Source organism: Enoplosus armatus, chromosome 21 (genome assembly GCF_043641665.1).
Source record: "Enoplosus armatus isolate fEnoArm2 chromosome 21, fEnoArm2.hap1, whole genome shotgun sequence".
In the NCBI taxonomy this organism is placed as follows: Eukaryota; Metazoa; Chordata; class Actinopteri; order Centrarchiformes; family Enoplosidae; genus Enoplosus; species Enoplosus armatus.
In genome coordinates, this window is record NC_092200.1 from 2238026 (window position 1) to 2259565 (window position 21540).

General features: G+C 40.1%; 2 protein-coding genes across 3 annotated transcripts in view; both read right to left on the minus strand.

The window, feature by feature from the left end:
• LOC139304003 (NLR family CARD domain-containing protein 3-like) overlaps window positions 1–9080 on the minus strand; it is a 30882-nt gene extending 21802 nt beyond the window's left edge. Inside the window, 9 exon segments of the mRNA XM_070927821.1 lie at window positions 494–667; window positions 1169–1342; window positions 2239–2412; window positions 2895–3068; window positions 3963–4136; window positions 5129–5302; window positions 6494–8270; window positions 8454–8686; window positions 8950–9080. Of these exon segments, the coding sequence (XP_070783922.1) occupies window positions 494–667; window positions 1169–1342; window positions 2239–2412; window positions 2895–3068; window positions 3963–4136; window positions 5129–5302; window positions 6494–8270; window positions 8454–8686; window positions 8950–9080 (3185 nt within the window).
• Window positions 9081–16554: 7474 nt separating this feature from the next.
• Window positions 16555–20719, minus strand: LOC139304020 (diamine acetyltransferase 1-like). Of its 2 annotated transcripts, none has more exons than XM_070927845.1 (6): window positions 20486–20719; window positions 19386–19437; window positions 19224–19298; window positions 18051–18152; window positions 17919–17959; window positions 16555–17173 (listed from the first exon to the last, which is right to left on the minus strand). In XM_070927845.1, exons 1-6 carry the CDS (start codon window positions 20546–20548, stop codon window positions 16997–16999), a joined length of 510 nt encoding a protein of 169 aa, XP_070783946.1. In that variant the 5' UTR covers window positions 20549–20719; the 3' UTR covers window positions 16555–16996. The 2 variants fall into 2 exon arrangements, with proteins under 2 accessions (XP_070783946.1, XP_070783945.1); XM_070927844.1 differs by having other exon boundaries at window positions 19218–19298.
• Between the last annotated feature and the right edge of the window lie 821 nt (window positions 20720–21540).

The following is a 21540-nucleotide window of genomic DNA, read 5'->3' on the forward strand; positions in this document are numbered from 1 at the left end:
CTGATTTAAGATTCCACTCAAGATCCCAAAGTTTACAAAGAGGACAAATATGTCGCATTTTGGGGAAATGTGAACAAAAGACCTCGACCATATTTCTTTAAGGAATAATGGAGTCATAGAATCAAAGCATCTTCAGTTCAAACTATTCAGTCAGTATAAGCATCACATAGCTTCATTCAATGTATTCATGTATTTTTTTATGTCATTTATTTTAAAAACATGATGGGGAATAGAAGATGAAAATCAGGTGTTTCAGAGGTCCAGAGTGAATTATCCAGTGTAGATTTTTCTTGTTATATTAAGGTTTTAAATGTGCAGCTCAACATTGCTCTGCCACAGTCAATGGACTAAACCACAGAAGAAGAAAATAGACTTCAGCATGAAGATACTCAGTGTGGATCAGTATAATATCAGCCTTATGTCTGCAGTTTAGTGTCACCACAACTTTCACATCATATTAATCTCAGAATAGAAGTAAAACATGGTGTCTGACCTCAGAGTCTCCAGTCTACAGTGTGGACTCTTCAGTCCAGCAGACAGCAGCTTCACTCCTGAATCCTGCAGCTTGTTGTCACTGAGGTCCAGCTCTCTCAGATGGGAGGGGTTGGACTTCAGAGCTGAGGCCAGAGAAGCACAGCTGATCTCTGACAAACTGCACCACAGCAATCTGAATAAAGAATAAATGATGAAGATAAAACTCCATTTATAATCCAATCAGATGTGTTCAGGTTTTAAATGTGCAGCTCAACATTACTATGTCCTAATCAATGAGCATTTCCCTCGAATGAGTGACTTTGTCATTGTGTTATTGTGGCTCATCATGATGTCAGCCTTCTACAGACATCATCCAAATGTCTTTATCATTCAAATTTATCGACTTAAATCAAATATTAGTTCAGAGGATCTTCTGTATTCAGATGTGACCATTTACCAAAAATGATAAACATTAATTGACTTTAACAACTAACAGAGGACATTTTCTACAGTTTCCTTCAGAAACAGAAGTCTGTTGTGACTGCAGACTAAATTTAGGACAAGAAACATGAAAATATGAAGAAAAGGACATTTACAACTTTATAGATGTAAGTTATGTATGAATATGAATTAGGTTCAACTGTTAATGAAACATTTCAGATCTACAATAGCAACAGAGAGTCAGTGAACTGGCCTCAGAGTTTCCAGTCTACAGTGTGGACTCTTCAGTCCAGCAGACAGCAGCTTCACTCCTGAATCCTGCAGCTTGTTGTCACTCAGGTCCAGCTCTCTCAGATGGGAGGGGTTGGACTTCAGAGCTGAGGCCAGAGAAGCACAGCTGGTCTCTGACAAACTGCACCAACTCAATCTGGATAAAGAATAAATGATGTCACTTTAGAAGACAATGTTCCTGCTTGAAATCATTCAGTGTTTAATAATCTGTTCAGAGCTGAAGAAGGTTTAGAATGTAGAAGTTTAGAAAATGGAAACTCCAAACACCTGAACCCAACAGGATGCAGGTTCAAAGCTGTCAAATACAAAAAGTGAAACAGAGCTCTCATTAATATTAATGACAACGTGCTGCTGCTTCAATAAAGACGCAGTGACTTCACCTCTTAAACTCTGCCAGCTCCACCAGTGGCTCCATCAATACAAACTCATGTTGTGCAGCCAAACACAAATAAAAACCCACAGAAACTGATTTAAGATTCCACTCAAGATCCCAAAGTTTACAAAGAGGACAAATATGTCAGGATGAATTTTGAGGAAATGACAAGAAAATACATCTACACTATTTCTTTAAGGAATAATGGAGTCATAGAATCAAAGCATCTTCAGTTCAAACTATTCAGTCAGTATAAGCATCACATAGCTTCATAAAGATGTTGGAAAAAGAAAATACTGAATATATTTGTTATTGTCTGACTGTTGAAACAGAGGTGATTTATTTATTCACTGTATTTATGATTTTGTTATTATCATTTAATTAAAGAACATGACATTTAAGATGAAAATCAGGTGTTTCAGAGGTCCAGAGTGAATTATCCAGTGTAGATGTTTCTTGTTATATTAAGGTTTTCAATGTGCAGCTCAACATTGCTCTGCCACAGTCAATGGACTAAACCACAGAAGAAGAAAATAGACTTCAGCATGAAGATACTCAGTGTGGATCAGTATAATATCAGCCTTATGTCTGCAGTTTAGTGTCACCACAACTTTCACATCATATTAATCTCAGCACAGAAGTAAAACATGGTGTCTGACCTCAGAGTCTCCAGTCTACAGTGTGGACTCTCCAGAAAACCACACAGCAGCTTCACTCCTGAATCCTGCAGCTTGTTGTAGTTCAGGTCCAGCTCTCTCAGATGGGAGGGGTTGGACTTCAGAGCTGAGGTCAGAGAAGCACAGCTGGTCTCTGACAAACTGCACCGCAACAATCTGAATAAAGAATAAATGATGAAGATAAAACTCCATTTATAATCCAATCAGATGTGTTCAGGTTTTAAATGTGCAGCTCAACATTACTGTGTCCTAATCAATGAGTGACTTTGTCATTGTGTTATTGTGGCTCATCATGATGTCAGCCTTCTACAGACATCATCCAAATGTCTTTATCATTCAAATTTATCTACTTAAATCAAATATTAGTTCAGAGGATCTTCTGTATTCAGATGTGACCATTTACCAAAAATGATAAACATTAATTGACTTTAACAACTAACAGAGGACATTTTCTACAGTTTCTTTCAGAAACAGAAGTCTGTTGTGACTGCAGACTAAATTTAGGACAAGAAACATGAAAATATGAAGAAAAGGACATTTACAACTTTATGGATGTAAGTTATGTATGAACATGAATTAGGTTCAACTGTTAATGAAACATATCAGATCTACAATAGTAACAGAGTCAGTGAACTGACCTCAGAGTCTCCAGTCTACAGTGTGGACTCTCCACAAGATCAGACAGCAGCTTCACTCCTGAATCCTGCAGCTTGTTGTTACTCAGCTCCAGCTGTCTCAGATGGGAGGGGTTGGACTTCAGAGCTGAGGCCAGAGAAGCACAGCTGGTCTCTGACAAACTGCAGTCTCTCAATCTGAATAAAGAATAAATGATGTCACTTTAGAAGACAATGTTCCTGCTTAAAATCATTCAGTGTTTAATAATCTGTTCAGAGCTGAAGAAGGTTTAGAATGTAGAAGTTTAGAAAATGGAAACTCCAAACACCTGAACCCAACAGGATGCAGGTTCAAAGCTGTCAAAAACAAAAAGGGAAACAGAGCTCTCATTAATATTAATGACAACGTGCTGCTGCTTCAATAAAGACGCAGTGACTTCACCTCTTAAACTCTGCCAGCTCCACCAGTGGCTCCATCTATACAAACTCATGTTGTGCAGCCAAACACAAATAAAAACCCACAAAAACTGATTTAAGATTCCACTCAAGATCCCAAAGTTTACAAAGAGGACAAATATGTCAGGATGAATTTTGAGGAAATGGCAAGAAAATACATCTACACTATTTCTTTAAGGAATAATGGAGTCATAGAATCAAAACATCTTCAGTTCAAACTATTCAGTCAGTATAAGCATCACATAGCTTCATACAGATGTTGGAAAAAGAAAATACTGAATATATTTGTTATTGTCTGACTGTTGAAACAGATGATTTATTTATTCACTGTATTTATGATTTTGTTATTATCATTAAATTAAAGAACATGACATTTAAGATGAAAATCAGGTGTTTCAGAGGTCCAGAGTGAATTATCCAGTGTAGATGTTTCTTGTTATATTAAGGTTTTAAATGTGCAGCTCAACATTGCTCTGCCACAGTCAATGGACTAAACCACAGAAGAAGAAAATAGACTTCAGCATGAAGATACTCAGTGTGGATCAGTATAATATCAGCCTTATGTCTGCAGTTTAGTGTCACCACAACTTTCACATCATATTAATCTCAGCACAGAAGTAAAACATGGTGTCTGACCTCAGAGCCTCCAGTCTACAGTGTGGACTCTCCAGAAAACCACACAGCAGCTTCACTCCTGAATCCTGCAGCTCGTTGTCACTCAGGTCCAGCTCTCTCAGATGGGAGGGGTTGGACTTCAGAGCTGAGGCCAGAGAAGCACAGCTGGTCTCTGACAAACTGCAGAGACTCAATCTGAATAAAGAATAAATGATGAAGATAAAAATCCATTTATAATCCAATCAGATGTGTTCAGGTTTTAAATGTGCAGCTCAACATTACTATGTCCTAATCAATGAGCTTTTCCCTCAAATGAGTGACTTTGTGTTATTGTGGATCATCATGATGTCAGCCTTCTACAGACATCATCCAAATGTCAGCACAACATTCATACACCTATTCATGTCAACACAGATTAATAACATGCTGCTGATCTCAGTCAAGTCTGGAATCACAGGAGAAATATCAAATCAGACAAGTTACAGGCCATTTAGTACCAAACTCCCTCTGAGTTATTATTCCTCCACTGAAACACTGTCAAACACAAAGTACTTACTTGATATGTGTAACTCAGACTGCTGAAGCCTCAAATTAGTTTAAGCTGAACTTCAGAAGTCATTTCTCCACAGAACAAGACTGCGGATTTTGTCCTCCATCTTGTAACATCAGAGTCAGGTTATAAATGGATTGCTTCACAGACACCAATAACTCTTTGAATGTACATTTGGGCACGTGAGTTCTGTACTGAGATAGACTTCAACAAATATGAATCTGTCCTTGAAGACAAAGATGTCTTTGGTGCAGACTATTTATTTGGTTTTTGTTGTAATCTAAATGTCTTTGGCTTCAAATTTGATGATTTGTTAGAGAACAGAATTTTTTTTAAAACTATATACAGTCTGTTGTTGCTCTCATCAGTTCTTCAACAACATTCATATCCCTCACACACTCAACAGCCTCATCAGTACTGACATCATCTTCACTGGACCACAATGTGAGCCTATGGAAGCTGAAAAACTGTCCTGTCAAACATGTCCTTTCTTTACTTTTCATTACTCTATAAATTCCTTCAGATTTGTGCAAAGGCAAATCCTGAAAGTTAATTAACCAAACTTTGTAAACCACAGGCAAGGCTTTGAATTCAATATGCACAAAAGAACTACATGAGCTACAGTCAGTGAACTCACTTCAGAGTCTCCAGTCTACAGTTTTGGCTCTCCAGTCCAGCAGACAGCAGCTTCACTCCTGAATCCTGCAGCTTGTTTTCATTCAGGTCCAGCTCTCTCAGATGGGAGGGGTTGGACTTCATAGCTGAGGCCACAACTTCACAGTGAGTCTCTGAGATTCCACAGCCAGAAAGTCTGAAATGACACACATATTACAAAATGTTATTATGAAAGAGGACACTTTATATTTACTTCATCAAAACAGGTTCTGTCACCAAATGACATCAAATCCATTAACATTTGCTTTTTGATGTGGAAAGCAAATGTTAATAGTTCAGCTAATCTTATCTCACTGTGTTTGACATGAAACAATCAATCTCAACCGTCAATGGGGAAACTAACTCACTCCTCAGTTGGTCGGGGACAAACCTATCTAGGGCTTATAGGGCTGGGCCCGCTTTGCTGCCGTCCAGCCAAAAGATGTCAAGAGTAAAAAAAGAATGTAAAGAATTAAAACTAATTAAAAGTCTATTCAGAAAAAATGTCTTATGTAAGAAAGGTAAAGTAGAACCTTTAATTCGAGCTGGATTTTTTTGGTCCATTTTCTTTAAGAAGGGGGTTTGGTATCCCCTTACATCCCTCATGATCACTATGAAACTGTTACGAACAAAATGATAATAATTGCATGAAAGAAATTCTCAAGGACGTCAGAAATCAACCTTTTTTGCACTCACAGCATTTGAAACAGCTCAAGACAAAATACAACTGACATATACTTTTTGCAATAAACAAGTGGAACCAGGGCAGGAACTTCACAGGGGCCGTGACGGCCATGGCCTCCATGCCCCCTCAGTTTGGCCTTATGCCCCTCAGATGATGATATGCCTGCTGCCACAGGTGATTTTGCTGTTTTCTCCTCTGCCTCTTTCTTGTCAATACAGTTTTTAGATACCAGTGTCTTTTGTTGAGATTCTGAATTCTTATTGGGCAACATAAAGTAAAACGCTGCGCACATTACCAGTGGTGGGTTTATTTATGACGATAGTTTGACACGAGCACCAGCCAACCAGGAGACTGCTAATGCAAACCAAACATTTCCAACTGCTGCAACTTCACATTAAAATCATTTAACTGGCGAAACACAAGTTGACTTTTATTATGAAGTAGTCACAGGAAATGCAATGTGTTTGTTAGTGAGATTAGCCTGACTGCTACAGCCGATCAGTTATAAATATTGCAGGGAGAAATGGAACAAGAAGGAACAGCCACAGTGAGATATTTGATGAACTATATTAAGAATAATAAGAATTTGATAGTGTGTGTATATCTGATGAACGAAGCTGCTCATCTACACTGATTTATAATGTTAATCACATCTGGACTTACCGAGCCTTTCTGCAGTTCCTCACAACTGGAAACAGTCTCCGTCGTCCCTCCACTGATGTGTTGTACTTCTTCAGGTCAAACTCATCCAGAACCTCCTCTGACATCTGCAGCATGTAGGCCAGAGCTGAGCAGTGGATCGCAGAGAGTCTCTTCTTTGATCTGTTCTCTGACTTCAGGAACTCTTGGATCTCCTGATGGGCTGAGTGGTCGTTCATCTCCATCAGACAGTGGAAGATGTTGATGCTTCTGTCAGGAGAGATATCATCACTGTTCATCTTCTTCAGGTTGTTGATGGCTCTCTGGATGATTTCTGGACTGTTGTCTGTCCGACCCAGCAGGCCTCCTAAGAGTCTCTGGTTGGACTCCAGAGAGAGGCCATGAAGGAAGCGGACAAAAAGGTCCAGGTGGCCATTTTTACTCCTCAGGGATTTCTCCGTGGCTTTCCTCAGGAAGACATCCAGGGATGTCTTCCTGAGGAAGTCCTCCAGTACCTCTGTGTTCCTGTAAAACACGTGGAACACGTAGACGGCAGCCAGAAACTCCTGAATGCTCAGATGAACAAAGCAGTAGACTGTTTTCTGGAAGATCACACACTCTCTTTTGAAGATCTCTGTACAAACTCCTGAGTACACCGAGGCCTCTGTGACATCAAGACCACACTGCTCCAGGTCTTCTTGGTAGAACATGATGTTTCCTTTCTCCAGATGTTCAAACGCCATCCTCCCCAGCTTCCGAAGAAGCTTCCTGTCAGCCTCCGTCAGCACCTGTGGACTCGTCTCATGTCCCTCATCATACTTCTGCTTCTTCCTCTTTGTCTGAACCAGCAGGAAGTGTGAGTACAGGTCAGTCAGGGTCTTGGGCAGCTCTCCTCTCTGGTCTGTAGTCAACATGTGGTCCAGAACTGTAGCAGTGATCCAGCAGAAGACTGGGATCTGACACATGATGTGGAGGCTCCTGGATGTCTTGACGTGTGAGATGATTCTGCTGGACCGCTCTTCATCACTGGATCTCCTCCTGAAGTACTCCTCCTTCTGGGCGTCAGTGAAGCCTCGTACTTCTGTTACCCTGTCGACACATGTAGGAGGGATCTGATTGGCTGCCGCAGGTCTGGAAGTTATCCAGACGAGAGCCGAGGGAAGCAGATTCCCCTCGATGAGGTTTGTCAGCAGCACGTTGACTGATGACTTCTGCGTGACATCAGAAACAACCTCGTTGTTGTGGAAATCCAATGACGGTCTGCTTTCATCCAGGCCGTCAAAGATGAACAAGAGTTGACAGACAGCGAGCTTCTCTGCTGTGACCTTCTGTAATGTTGGATGGAAAACATGGAGCAGCGTGAGAAGACTGTACCGCTGGTCTTTGATCAAGTTCAGCTCCCTGAACGAAAGCAGAACCACCAGACCGACGTCTTGGTTTTCCGAGCCCTCTGCCCAGTCCAGAGTGAACTTCTGCACTGAGAAGGTTTTTCCAACGCCAGCGACGCCGTTGGTCAGAACCACTCTGATGCGTCTCTGTTGGCCAGGTAAGGCTTTAAAGATGTCGTGGCACTTGATCGGAGCGTCGTGGAGGGTCTCCATCTTGTAAGTCGTCTCAAGCTGCCTCACCTCATGTTGGGTATTAACCTCTTCACTCTGTCCCTCTGTGATGTAGAGCTCAGTGTAGATCCTGTTGAGGAGGGTTCCACTTCCTTTTTCATCAGTTCCTTCAGTCACACGTTCACATCTCCTCCTCAGACTGATCTTAAGTTCATCTAAAACCTCCTGCAGACCACTATCTGCTGGAAGAGAAAAAAAAATATTCAGAGATTAAAGTGAGAGTGAGAATCTGGATAATAAAAATGTCTTTGAATTTATGATATTCATAATAATATTAAATGCACTGCATAACACAACAAATATCCATCTAATAAATGAGAGTCCTTCAGACACAATGACATCAGCAGACAGATGTACAGTCTTACTGTGTACAGCGCTGGTCTGACTGGCTGTCTGCAGTCCAGATCTTGTTCTGGATCTTTCTCCACACTGGGGACAGGAGGAGTCTCCTGATGAAGCAGACTGGTCCCAGTATGAGGTGATGCATCGTCTGCAGAACCAGTGTCCACAGCTGGTAGAGACTGGATCCTTCAGGACGTCCTGACACAAAGCACAGCAGGACGGCTGCTCCTCCACAGGAACACTTCCCTCTGTCTTTCTGGGAGTTTAAGGAAAATCACTCAGATCATAAGTCATACTGTTTGTTTTTCCCGTGCCGTCCAGAAGGTGTTAACCGTCTGCCTGAATCCATGTGAATGCAGCATTAATCCAACATACAACATCAAGGCTACAAACAACCCATAATGCAACACTGCGTAGGGGTCTGATTATATCTGGTGTTGTTGTCTTATATCTGGGCCATTACAATCATAGTGGTAATGATATAAATATATAAACTGAAGTTAGTAGCAGTTCTCTTACTGTGTGTCTGAGGGTCCAGGTTCATTACTGAAGTCTAGAGGAAACTCTTTAGACCGGTCACTCTTCAAAGACAGACAGCTGGGTCCTGGAGACTCTGCTCTGTCCTCCTCTTCCTCCACACAAACACTCATCTTCTGCACTTCAGAGGGCGTTGAGGCAAATACGCAGTGCATACAAGACGTACAAAATGAAGATGAGGATGACAAACAGGTGAAACAAGATGCAGAGGAGGAGCCTCATTTATAAAACGGACCTACGATCAACTTTGATCTAAGTATGACTTAAGCAGAAAACCACGTAACCAAGTAGTTATTTCTAAAACCTTACTTTGACGTGGAAATGGTCTTATCTCTAAGCAAACTCTAGACTTGACTTCAGTAATGTTCCTGCTGGTTATGTAGGGGTACTGCAGTTTGGGACGCACATGTGCCCAAGCCGATATTCTATAAATAGTGTTGTATTAGAAAGCAGTAACCATGGCTGTTCCTAACTAAACCCTCATCTGTGCTATAAAGGGGAAAGGCAATGTACTTGATGTATTTTTAAATTAATTAGAGATTTATAGATCACAGGTGCAGAAGTTGCAAATGGGCTTCTTAGAACATGTGTAAGTGAGGTTTTTCATGCTCAGGATCTTTTATGAATCGAACGTTAGCACGCCGTCGGAAATGATCTTAAGACTAAGTTCAAGTATAAATCTCAGAACATTTTAATAAATGAGGCCTGAGGAGCTGATGAGATGATGAAGCGTGCGCATCGTCTCCCAATGTGTCGCTGAATGAAACTGGCATTTACAAAGATCGGCCACGTCTACGTCTAATTAAAGTCTCTGCCGACTCAAAATGGAGTCTCAGCTAACTGCTTGCACATTTTTACTGGTTGTTGCTCCCTCCCTTTTTCATGTACCTGGATCACCTGCTCAGGTTTATGGTGAGATTAATTTATGACCAACTCTTGAGGATTTATTATTTTTGGTTCAGTCTCATGTAATCTAGTTGAATGGTCCTGAAATAATTAATAGCTTCTAATAAGTTTCTCATATTTGTATAAGTTTTATTATCTCAAATTGCTAATTGTTCTGGACTCTGGAATCTTTTCATCAAAACGTTTACAGATAAAATATTTTAGCTTTGCTTTAAATGTTATAGGCTCAATGCCTGAAAGAACATTGTTCTTAGTTTTAAATATGAACACTATATGTTCATATTTAACACGATGTGTTAATATTTAACAGCGATTATTGTATCCTGAATGTGTTTACAGTTTAATCCAAGTCGTAAAACTGACCTTTGGTAAGCTTCAGATGTTTAATTGAGGCTGTACTTAGAGATTACGTTTTGCTGAGTTGCATTATTTTGTCAGGTGTACCTGAAGTGGCAGAGGAAATATTGACTATATAATTCAATCCTGTAAAACAAAACCAGTCAGTGATCCCTCATCTTCTGGACTTCAGTCTGTCTGAGGGATCAGTAACACTGACTGTGATCTCAGAACACAAGAATCATGAGGAACAAGTCTGTTCAAGAGTCACACACAGGACTGAGAAAAGAGGAAGAACCACACTCACACTCACAGTACACAGTATAAAGAACCCATCCAGCACCTGGTCACTTTTCTCTCAATCTGTGCTCGTTTTCTTGGGTTAACGTTAAGTTTAATGTGTATTATTCAGACAGTCGCGCTGTATTCACAGATGAGACTTTGACAGTAAAACAATAATAACGATGAATGAACACTCACCCTGCCTCAGACTTCCTTTTTCTCCTTCTGCTCTGTCGACTGAAGATGGAGTCTGAACTCTGACTGACTGAACTCTTTCAGTTTTATAATTTTATTGTCCTGTTTTCATGTACTGTACCTGGTCAGTGTTGTTCCTCCCCTTACTGGAAATCACGTGTGCACTTTTCTTTATCCAGGTTTCTTCATGATCAGCTTCCTCTGCTTGAATCGCTCAAACTAAAATAGATAAACTTAAGCCAGCTAACTAAGTAAAGATTGTTGTTGAAATAAATAAAATCATTCATGTTCAAACTAAACACATTTGTATGTTAGGTCTTCTTGAGTTCAGACTTTGAAGGTTACTTCCAAAACATCTGAAAATATTTAGTACTTAAAGGTGCCCTGTGCAGTTTTTGACCACTAGTTGTGCAATGGAGCAATGTTTAGGAAGTAAACACATGTGTGCTGACTGACACTTGGTGGCGGTAATGTACCAACAAACGTAGCGAAGAAGAAGAAGAAGAAGAAGAAGAAGAAGAAGAAGAAGAAGAAGACTGCCAGCAAACAAACATGGATGTAAACAATGCAGGTGTTGAAATATTAAAACTCTTATAAGTACGTTTTTTAGAACTCAAGGACACAATATTTCTTGGTGAGAAACAGTGATTGTAACTTTGCTTGTTTATAAGAAAACTCCACAGTGAACTTTTAATTATTAATTTCATTTTAGCTCTTCTTCTTTGTTGGAACATCAACATACGTTGAGTCCGCTGTGCAGGCTGGAAACATCAGATTGAAATGTCAGAGAGCTCTGTACACTTTGCTTCAGCATATTATAGCTGGTTTCTGTGAGTGTGGAAGTCCTGAGACAGTCCAACATGTTTTCCTAAACTGCAGGACTTTAAAGGACGTGTCATCAGATCAGGAGGTTTGGTGCTTTTCTGTTCAATCTTTCAATATGACAATCACAAACTGATCGAAGGCGGTTATTCAGTTCCTGCATGAAACAGGTGAACGTGATGTTGTCGAGACAGAATGAAGACTGGGGAGGCAGGGAAATCATAAAAAAAGACATTTATAGACATTTAAAGAAACAAACTGAACAAACAGATTTCAACTGTGACTTTAACTTTACTGTTCCACAGTGAAAGAAGCCTGGAGAAACAGTGAACATAAACATCAAATTATAATAAAAATATGTAAAACAAACAATAAAACCCACCACAATGTACATCAAGAGACATAACACCTGCCGTACATCAGGCCATCATCATCATCATCATCATCCGACCCCATCATCAGTGGTTTAAACCAGTTAAATGGTGACATCTGCTGGCAGAGAGCAGCTCCAGCAGGAGCTACAGGACATGAACGCTGGTGAAAACAACTGCTTCAACACTGATTTCTGTGGGGAAAAGCTCCGCAGGTTGACTGTATGTGTCTGTGTTGATCATGTAATGTGAAAACTGAACCTCCTTTGGCCTGAAAACACGATGTATTTACATCGGATTATTTTCATGTGTGTACTTCCAATCGTTTTATAGACACGATTAATGCATATAAAATCTAGAATCTGCATTTTTAACAGTTTTTTCTTTTACATCAAACATCATATACAAACTGAAATATTAAGATACTGACTTTCCACCAAAATGCAGACAGAATCTGTTGTAGTCAGTTGAGAAACTTCAGTAAAACCTTGAACCCAGACTTTGTTCGGTTTTTAACTTCTTAATTTAAAATGAAGAAACAAAGGCAGCAGCAGACTCCAGAGGACATAACATACTGTTTGTGTTTCATCTATAATGAACTGCTTATTATACTTCGCCTGTAATACAAATCTGCATGGCTGCTTTAAGAGAGTATAATATACCCTGTGTAGAGTTCACCAGTGGTGCAGCACAAAGATCATACATGAATACGTCTATTGTCACGGCTGTGTACAAACCACTGACTCAACAAGTAAACATGCATCTGTAGTTCTTATTAGAGGCATCACTAAGATTGACTGTATTTCACAATAAAAGACAGCTGAATGAAACTTCAGCGGAATCACATTTTATTGCAGAATTAAGGTGAATTAGTTTCCAACAAGTGCTCGCTCACCTGAAGTCCTCAGAATCAGCATCAGAGCATTTACAGAGAGACTGAACAGTGTTTGTCCACCCTCCTGCAGGAGCGGACTAAACCATGTGCACCTTTGTGCACTGAAATATACTCAGGAAACAGCAACAGTGACATCCATCTACTTTATGAGTCAAATTATTCTTGGTTGGCATCTTTTGGGAATTCCAGGAGAGTTTTTTTAAAACAGGAAACCACTGAGGAAAATCCCACCCTCACCCTATAAACTCTGACAGATATCAGGTAGATTCAAAGTTTCCAGGCGTTAGTTTGTGTCCTATCAGTGTTTCATCTGTGACTGGTTTCCTTTTAGGAAAGGGTTGTGCTTTCCTGCAGGAAGTCCTGGCTGTGAATTGTGTTCCTAATGTCCACTGATGTCTGGGTCATTTCATTTACTGTATTTCCACCCAGAGAGCCGACGGGCAGCAACACAGAGACACATAAAGGGCGTACGGACACAAATACAGAGACGCACCCTGATTCGATCACAACTCATGCAGAGATGAGGCTGACGAGCGGGGCAGGGTGTGGCTGTGAAAACACATGAGCTGACGAGATAAAAGCGGAAACCCCTTCAGCCACCAGCTGCTCCAAGAAGCAGGCTCACTCATCTTTCTCTGCAGGTCTTTTCACATCATATTCCAGTTAATCCAGAAAACTCTGAATCTGCTTCTTGGAATATTCCTCCTCCTCCTCCGTAATCATTCCTGGTTTCTCCTTCGCTGATTTCAGCTCTTCCAGTTTCTGTTTTTATTCAACAAAACAGGTCACAGTGTCGAGTTTCTGCAGCGTCAGCAGCAAGACATCCACAATAGCTGCCACTGACACTTCTTCATTTGTTCAAGCTGCACAACACAACTTCACAGACTGGAACAGAGAGACGTGAAACTCTTCAAACTCAAATACTCAAACATCAATAAGGGAGTTAGAGCTGAAACGAGGAGTAGACTAATTGATGGTTCTGATGATTCCAGTTCCCAGATGTGGGAATTCGCTCAGGCGTGTGTGTTCTTTGAGTCTAGGCAGCAGCAAAATGTATAGACTCATCATGTGTGCAGAGGTCACATCCTGTTGTTGAGGTTGAGAAAACAACTGTCGCACTTCCTCATATAGCTCCACACAGAGTTCACTGTTGAATGTGACACGTATATATATATGTATATATATATATATATATATATATATAGCTGTTGAGTATAAAAATAAACCCCGCCTTTACCAGCTGCAACATTAAAGTAATTTACACATTAATTCATCAATAATTATAACTCAGTAACATAATATACATTATTCTGAAATGGGCCATTCTGCAAAATGTACGTTTTGTACTTTAAGTGAATTTTGATGCAAATATATTTGTACTTTTACTTAAGTAAAAGATCTGAGTACTTCTTCCACTTCTCTAATAACAGACGTGAATGCTGCTGAAGTTACTAGAAGAGTATTTGTGTCTTTGTCCTGAATATTCCTGTTTAATCTCATTTCCTCTCCGCCTGGTTTTGATTTATCTTCGTACCACTGATGTAATGTTTCTGCAGACAGAGCGGAGGACACGATGTAACTCTCCTCTGCCGTTTGAAATTTTCAGGGGTGAACTAAGTTTATGTGGCTTAACCCTGCTCCGTTTGAAAACTTGACTTGAACTTCTTCAGTTGTGGGTGACTTGAGAGAAGCCAAGTCAGCTGTTTCCTAACTGAAGTGGCTTCAGCGACAGTATTTCAAACAGTCACTGACTCGACAAAGAGGAACAAAAAGCACACAGCATGTGTTTGTGTGAGCGTTCTTGTTCCTGTTAAGATGTTTGAAAGTGGACTGAGTTCCTCAAATCTTCTTAAACACTGAGAAAATATTCAGTTGTACCTGCCAGATACTGTGTGTGGGTACATGCTGCCAAAGTAGTGAAAGTATCTCAGAATCATCATTCTGTGAAAAGCACATACAGTACTCCCCACAACACAGTGGGTAACAACATCATGAACTTTTACTGTTAATATGTTCTGAATCACAGCATATTTTGAGTTTCCATCGGGGGGAAATTGTTACAGATGTTTTTCACTTTTTCCAGTTTCAGGGCAACAAACGATGTGACTTTTATTTCATTTTCAGCCTCTGTGAAACTAGATGGTACACATATACATCAGACATGACAACTATTGTGAATTTCATCACTAGGAAAGACACTGACTGCACTTGAAAACTTCAGGTGGATGTTGAAGAAGCAGGTCGGTAAGCAGGAGTAAGTGCAAAAAAAGTGGCATTTATTAACAAATATATTAATGAAACACAGGCAGAAAAGCAACAAAGATAACTTCAAAAAGAAGGAGAAAATAAACAGCTAAAACCTGCAACCGCAATAACTTTTAGCCTTCATTTGCTTACATTTTGCCTAATTGGCCCCAAAAGTAAGCTGAATTAGCTATCAGCAGTTCCTGTTTGTAACGCACCCGTGGATGTACAGACTACTTTCACTGTATTACTTTGATACTGAGGAAAACTTAAAAACATGACGATTCTCAGGCAAGTTCTGATTCTTTTTCTGATTTCTATGTAATGCTAGCAGCCCTGTGAGGCTGTACTTTGGCACTGCTTTTAGCTAACATGCTGATGTTAAGAGGTTTTAAGGGCTGGTAGCTCCAGTCTTCCCCTCAAATTATCACAATTCTATTCTATGTCTTCCTGGTTTCGGTGGATTACACTCTCTGACCTGCAGAAGTGTTTTCATAACCCCCTCTGGTGAATGTTTAACCTGACATAGTTAAACAACTCCGCATAAACAAGACCAACAGGTGGATCAAAGGTCAGAGACGTATGTCTGAAGTTTATTCTGGAGCCCAAATTATCATCATATTGTATCATTAATGTGGCCACTATAATCAGAGAAGACATTAAACTGCTTGTCAGGTGAAACGCTGAGAGAGACGGTACACAGGGAGCGTTCACTGTGGAAAGATTGTGTTTCCAACTGTTAGGTTGAAGTCACCGCTTCCCGCTAAAGACATTGGTATTTTCTCCACTCACTGCTGCAGCGGCTCTATCATTGCTCCTTTACGGCTCAGTTTTCTTCTGGAATAATCTTGTGTCATGATAAGGGCTACAGAAGAAAACCTGCCTCAGGTCCACCTTACATACAAGTTATACTGAGGCCCAGCCATTAAAATAAGACATGTTATTGTGCAACTACATTGAGAGTCCAAAGGGGCTTCACACAAGACTTCAGATAAACTATTTACTGGAAGAAGTTTGGAGAAACTTGAAGAACCCACTCCTCAGTTCAAGTTCTGAAAAGCAACTACACCAATGAGAAAAGTTTACTGTAATCAATTAAAGGCAGTTATCATCAAATTGTGGTGCCAATTTGCTGTTGACATATAGTAAAAAAAACTGGTATTTTCTGGCAGAATGAAGAAAAGCAAAGCTGGTAACTTCTCAAATAAAGTTTGAGGTTTTCTTGCAGACGATGGGAGATATTGGGGAAAAAAATGTATAACTGCACGCTGACTTGAAGATATACCGTCCACAGAATGGACAAGCTGATTAAAGTACATAAAAAGGGAAAATGTACCTACATATTGAACTGATAGACTAAAATATGTGTATAATAAAAATGGCACTCACATATTACAAATAATCTTTCACCTATGAAGTGAATTTGTAAGTAAATGAAGTGTTTTATCTCTGCGACTACATTCGTGAAGCAGTTCTGATGTACTGAACCACATCGTTGAGCTGTCGCGCACCAAAGGATGAGACCACTACAACATGTGTGATCACTTAGTTTTATTGCCAACTTAAGAGATCTCAACTCTTCCCGCACATCAAATGCTAACACATACTAACAAAGAACAGTTAACCAAAGGTTAGAATAACAAATGATTCAGAGTGACATATTAGCAATGAACTAAAAGGTTTACCAAGATTTAGAACTACATACAGAAGCATATTACTGCAATACAGAATTCCCCTTTTTAAAAAGCTGAACGTCTATGAATCAACCCTCGTCTGACTGTCGGGCACAGAGGAGCTGCTGCGATGCCACCACCGCGTCCTCTCACATGTCACACACGACTGACAGTTACAGTGGCGACAGCATCAGAGATTCAATAAAATGACTCGTCATGAAAAAGCAGCCACACTCTCTCTCTCCGTCTCTGGTCAGACTCTCGTGTTTCCTCGTCTCCCTCCTCTGCTCTGCGCTGGACCTCCGTCACTCCTCAGCTGGAGTGGCCATCTTGACGAGGCTGCTCTTGTCGAACCTGAAGAGCCTCCAGCCTTCCTCCTGAGAGAGGTCCTCGGCGCCGCGCCGCTTGTAGAACTGGACGGACGGCTCGTTGTTCTCCGCGACAACGAACATCATGCCGGTGCAGCGCGTCTTCATCGCCAGCTGGAAGAAGGACGAGAGTAAAAAGTTTCATTTTGCGCTGCCATAAAAAGTTAGGGAGAGGCTTTCAGTCTGTAGAATGGGTCAAGCTCTAAAACATTAAATCCTACACTTCCCACAATGCAGTGTTAATGTTAATAGACCCTTACTGCCCACAGCTTTCACACTCCACAACTCCAGTTAAACATAAATATAAAAGAAACCGGATAAAATAAGTATAAATATACAGAAAGATCCTTTAAGTGACCTCTTTCATTGCAGGACGGCGGTAGAACACATTATTGACAGGTGATTTACAGCTTCATCAAATAAATTTTCTGCTTATTAATACACTTGGATGATTTGCCAACAGCGAATGTAAATACAAACCTTCACCCTAGAATGACTTTTCTTATCTTATTTGTGCTTTTACCCATGTTAGATTTTACTAGCGCTTCATTTTCTCTCCCAAGAATAATGTCCGATACACATCGGTTGTGTTTGAAATGTACCAACTCTTTTCCACATGAACAAAGCCACAAGATAAACTCTACTGATCCATCACTGGGAGGTTGAACTGTCTCGACATATTCTTTTATGTTTAGATTTTATATCATTTTGCTATGCACAAAGATGACGTGCCCATTTTTATGTCACCTGCTCAGCTCTGATTGGCCAGTTGTTTCTGTAACCAGGGGAAACACCTGACACAACACCACATCTGTGTATTTTATAAATGATTCTGCCGTGCTTCAGTAAACACACTCACATCACTGAGGTGCCGCAGGAGCTCCGACCCAATGCCCAGCCCTGGAAAAAGAAAACAAAGACAGCCCATAAATAAAGATGCAGCTAAGAAGCAACTGAATGTGGAGTGGACTAGATGCGTTGCTGTTTTTACCTCTGTGTTCCTCCATCACGTAGAAATCCTCCAGGTAGAGCTGTTTGCCAACCCAGGGGTCGTAAGTGAAGTAGTACATGGCAAAACCCACCACCTTGGGATCTGGAGAGACAACGAGGAAATAGTTGAGTATCTGCTGCTGTATTTATTTCTATATATATATATATATATATATATATATATATATATATATATATATTCATATCTTTTTGTGCATTGTATTTAGTATTATTATTATACCTCCATACCTATATTTATATTATGTACAGTACACAAGCTAGCCGTGTTTAGCTCAGTATGACTCTTAACGGGTCTCTATACTACCTCAACACGGGTTCATATATGCACATATATGTTTGCACAAATATTTGGAGCAATGCACAAGTCATGTACATGCCACGCGGTATTGTAATGTGGAGTATTTAATGTATTTGGCTTTTGAATTTTGTAGTTCATATATTTAATTTAAAAGACTTTTTTTAATCCATCTCCCACCTCTTTAACAGACTTCTCGTGCTGCTTGGACACGTGACTGCTAACACGAAGGGCCGAGTAAACAAATTATAATCCAGCTTTTAAGTATCAGTGAGTTAAATTAGATTTCTGACGCAATTTGAAGCCATATGTCAAGTTACTAAATTAAGCGTGATGTATACATTAGATCTGTGTCTGAGCTTGTTTACAAAGCCTGAACACCGGCAGCTGCAGCTGTTATGATGATGCATACAGTTATTATACAAAAACAGGAAGCACATACTGTGTGTGTGTAACCTTTATGTAAACATCAGCCAGTCTGAGCAGATGGTGGAAACAATGCCGTCATAAGCTCAAACTTAGAAATGTTATGCTGGGAGATGAGATCATTAAAGAAACTCAGGTTGGGCACTTTGATAGCGGTGAAGATGTAAACATCCAAAACTATGTATGTGCAGACAGAGAACACGTGGCAGCAACCTGCAACACTGACTGTCTGCCTTAAAACCTGGCACCTGCCTTAAGACTTAAAACTGCGTACTTGTGAACAACATTTGAATCGCTTTATCGGGTAACCTGTTTGAACCTGATGACCCTGTTTGTGTCACTTGATCTTGAACAGGTTTCTGGTGAAGGAAGCAGCACCAGGCTGCATTGATTAGTGTGTTTTTCTTCTCTTATTTTTTTTCGCACCATCACTGCTGTTCTCTCCTTGGATTTCAGCGATGATGCAATGATAAAACGGGGTGTCACCGAATCCATCCTCAAGGAGTTCTGCAAGGAAATAAAATCTCTAAGCGCAAGACAAAGAATACTGATAATTTGTGCATATAGATACATGGAAGTAACGTAAAAGCTTACCTTTTTCAGTCAGTGTCACCTGGTGCTCCATCTCTTCGTATTTTGCAAGTTCCTGGGACATGAAAGGCGGACACAACATGTTCTGTTTAGTGCTAAAAAGATTGGTTGTTTGACACAAGCACACAACTGATACTGAAGCTGAAACTAATACATAAACACACATGTTTGATACGGACCCCTTGTTAAATGTGTAAACGGTGTACTAAACGGGACATTTTACACTTGGTTACTTTTAGCAATTAAAAGAAGTGCTTATAGTTTTCTGTCAAATACATTGATTACCACAAAAAAAAATTCTACTCTACTCATCAGCTGGTATATAAGCAGATTCAGATATATGTGTGACAAGATAATAAGATAATATTAGTTGATATATCATAAAAAATTCTTCCAAACTGATTATTTGTTGAAGGAAAAATGCCAAAGATTCACTGGCTCCAGCTTCTCAAATGATTTCCTGCTTGTCTTTAATTTATAATCATTGTACATTGAATACATTTGGTTTTGGACTGTTGGTCAGACAAAGTAAGGGATTTAAAAAGTGTCCTCTTGGGGTCTGGAAAACTGTGATGGGCATTCTTTTACTTTTTTTTTAAATATCTTATAGACTAAATAAATACTCGATAGCCCGAAAATAATAATTAGTTGCAGCCCTAGTTGGGTTAGTCAGGTGGCATGAACACAACCATAATAACAATTCATCAGGGTCAACCTTGATAAGAACATAAGCTGGACGTAACACTGACCATATTTGGAGAACCGGCAGTCAAACCGGATATGAGTCGTCTGGCTGTAAACAAAGGCCACCGACACTAATCTCACACTCGGACATCCTCCGGACATTTTCTACCGACCACTTTATCACCATTTAGACGGCGTAACTCATCGGTTAAGGCGCCGTCTGACTTCGACAATGTCGTCGGTACTAGAGTCTCAGGTCATGGACAGGTCAAGGCTAACTAACAGTTTAGCCAACAATCAGCTAGCTAGTTGACCTCAGTTCCAGCCGGGGACGCAGTCATGTTTAATTCATATATTATAATATACATTTAAAGGAGTTTCTGACCACATTTGTGGTCTGTCCTGGTCTTGGGGCCTACCTTCACCAGTCGTAATATATCAGACACGTCCCTGGGTTCAGCTTTTCGTAATTTATACTCCATTTTCTTCTTTTACTCTTTTTTCCTCTCGTTAGAAGTCCTCTGTATGTGAAGTGAAAGATTAGATGCTTCTTCATTCGCTTCAGAGTGGCTTTTTCCCCACAGTCAGCCTCTGATCCGGACGCGTTTGTCGAGACAAGAACATCCAGTAAGTATCACCCTCGGCTGGGTCGCTGCCGTTCAACTGCCTTCTCCTTTGTTTACATCGCGGCCTTTATACCCGGCTCGCGCTGGAATGCGATTGGTCTGTCGCCACAGCGCTCAGATTTCTGACGAATCAACGACACCCTCTGGACATTTTTTTGTCCAATTGGGGCACAAAGGACGCTCACGTGAAGAGTCTGTTTTGAATCTGTCATAAGATCTTTGTTTTTGATGGCGAAGGCAGAAACCTGGAAAAGTATTTTCTTCTTCTTCTTTTTTTTACCAACATTCTTTTTATTGATTTTTACAACTTAACAAAAAAAAAACCCAATTACATATTAAACAAAACAAACCGATTTCCCCCCACCCCCCATATTATTCCAGTTCTTGGTTGGGTATCAGTTCAGTGAGTTATACTATATTCTAGTTCGTTTTATAGAAAAAGAAACCAAAACACATTTCTGTTATTGGCCACTGCGGAGGGCCACCATCTACTCGACCCCAGGCACTTCCATCATATGCGTCAAGTCTGATGTTGTTGATGTTTTATTGTATAAGTAATTTTCTCTAAAGGGAGAGTTGTAGATAGCTCGGACAACCATGTGCTTACTCTTGGTCTTCTGATGTTTTTCCATGAGAGGGCTATTACTCTTTTTGCCAATAATATGCTTAAATCTACAAATATTCGTTGATTCTTTTTAATTTTCAAATTATTTGGGTATAAAAGTATTTTCTTCTTTAAATAACTCAGTGGTCCCTTTAACTGTTAAAAACAATTAACAGGTTCTATGTGTACTCCATATAATTTAAGGTGTGTTAAACCCTAACAGGACATGTAGTTTAATACAATA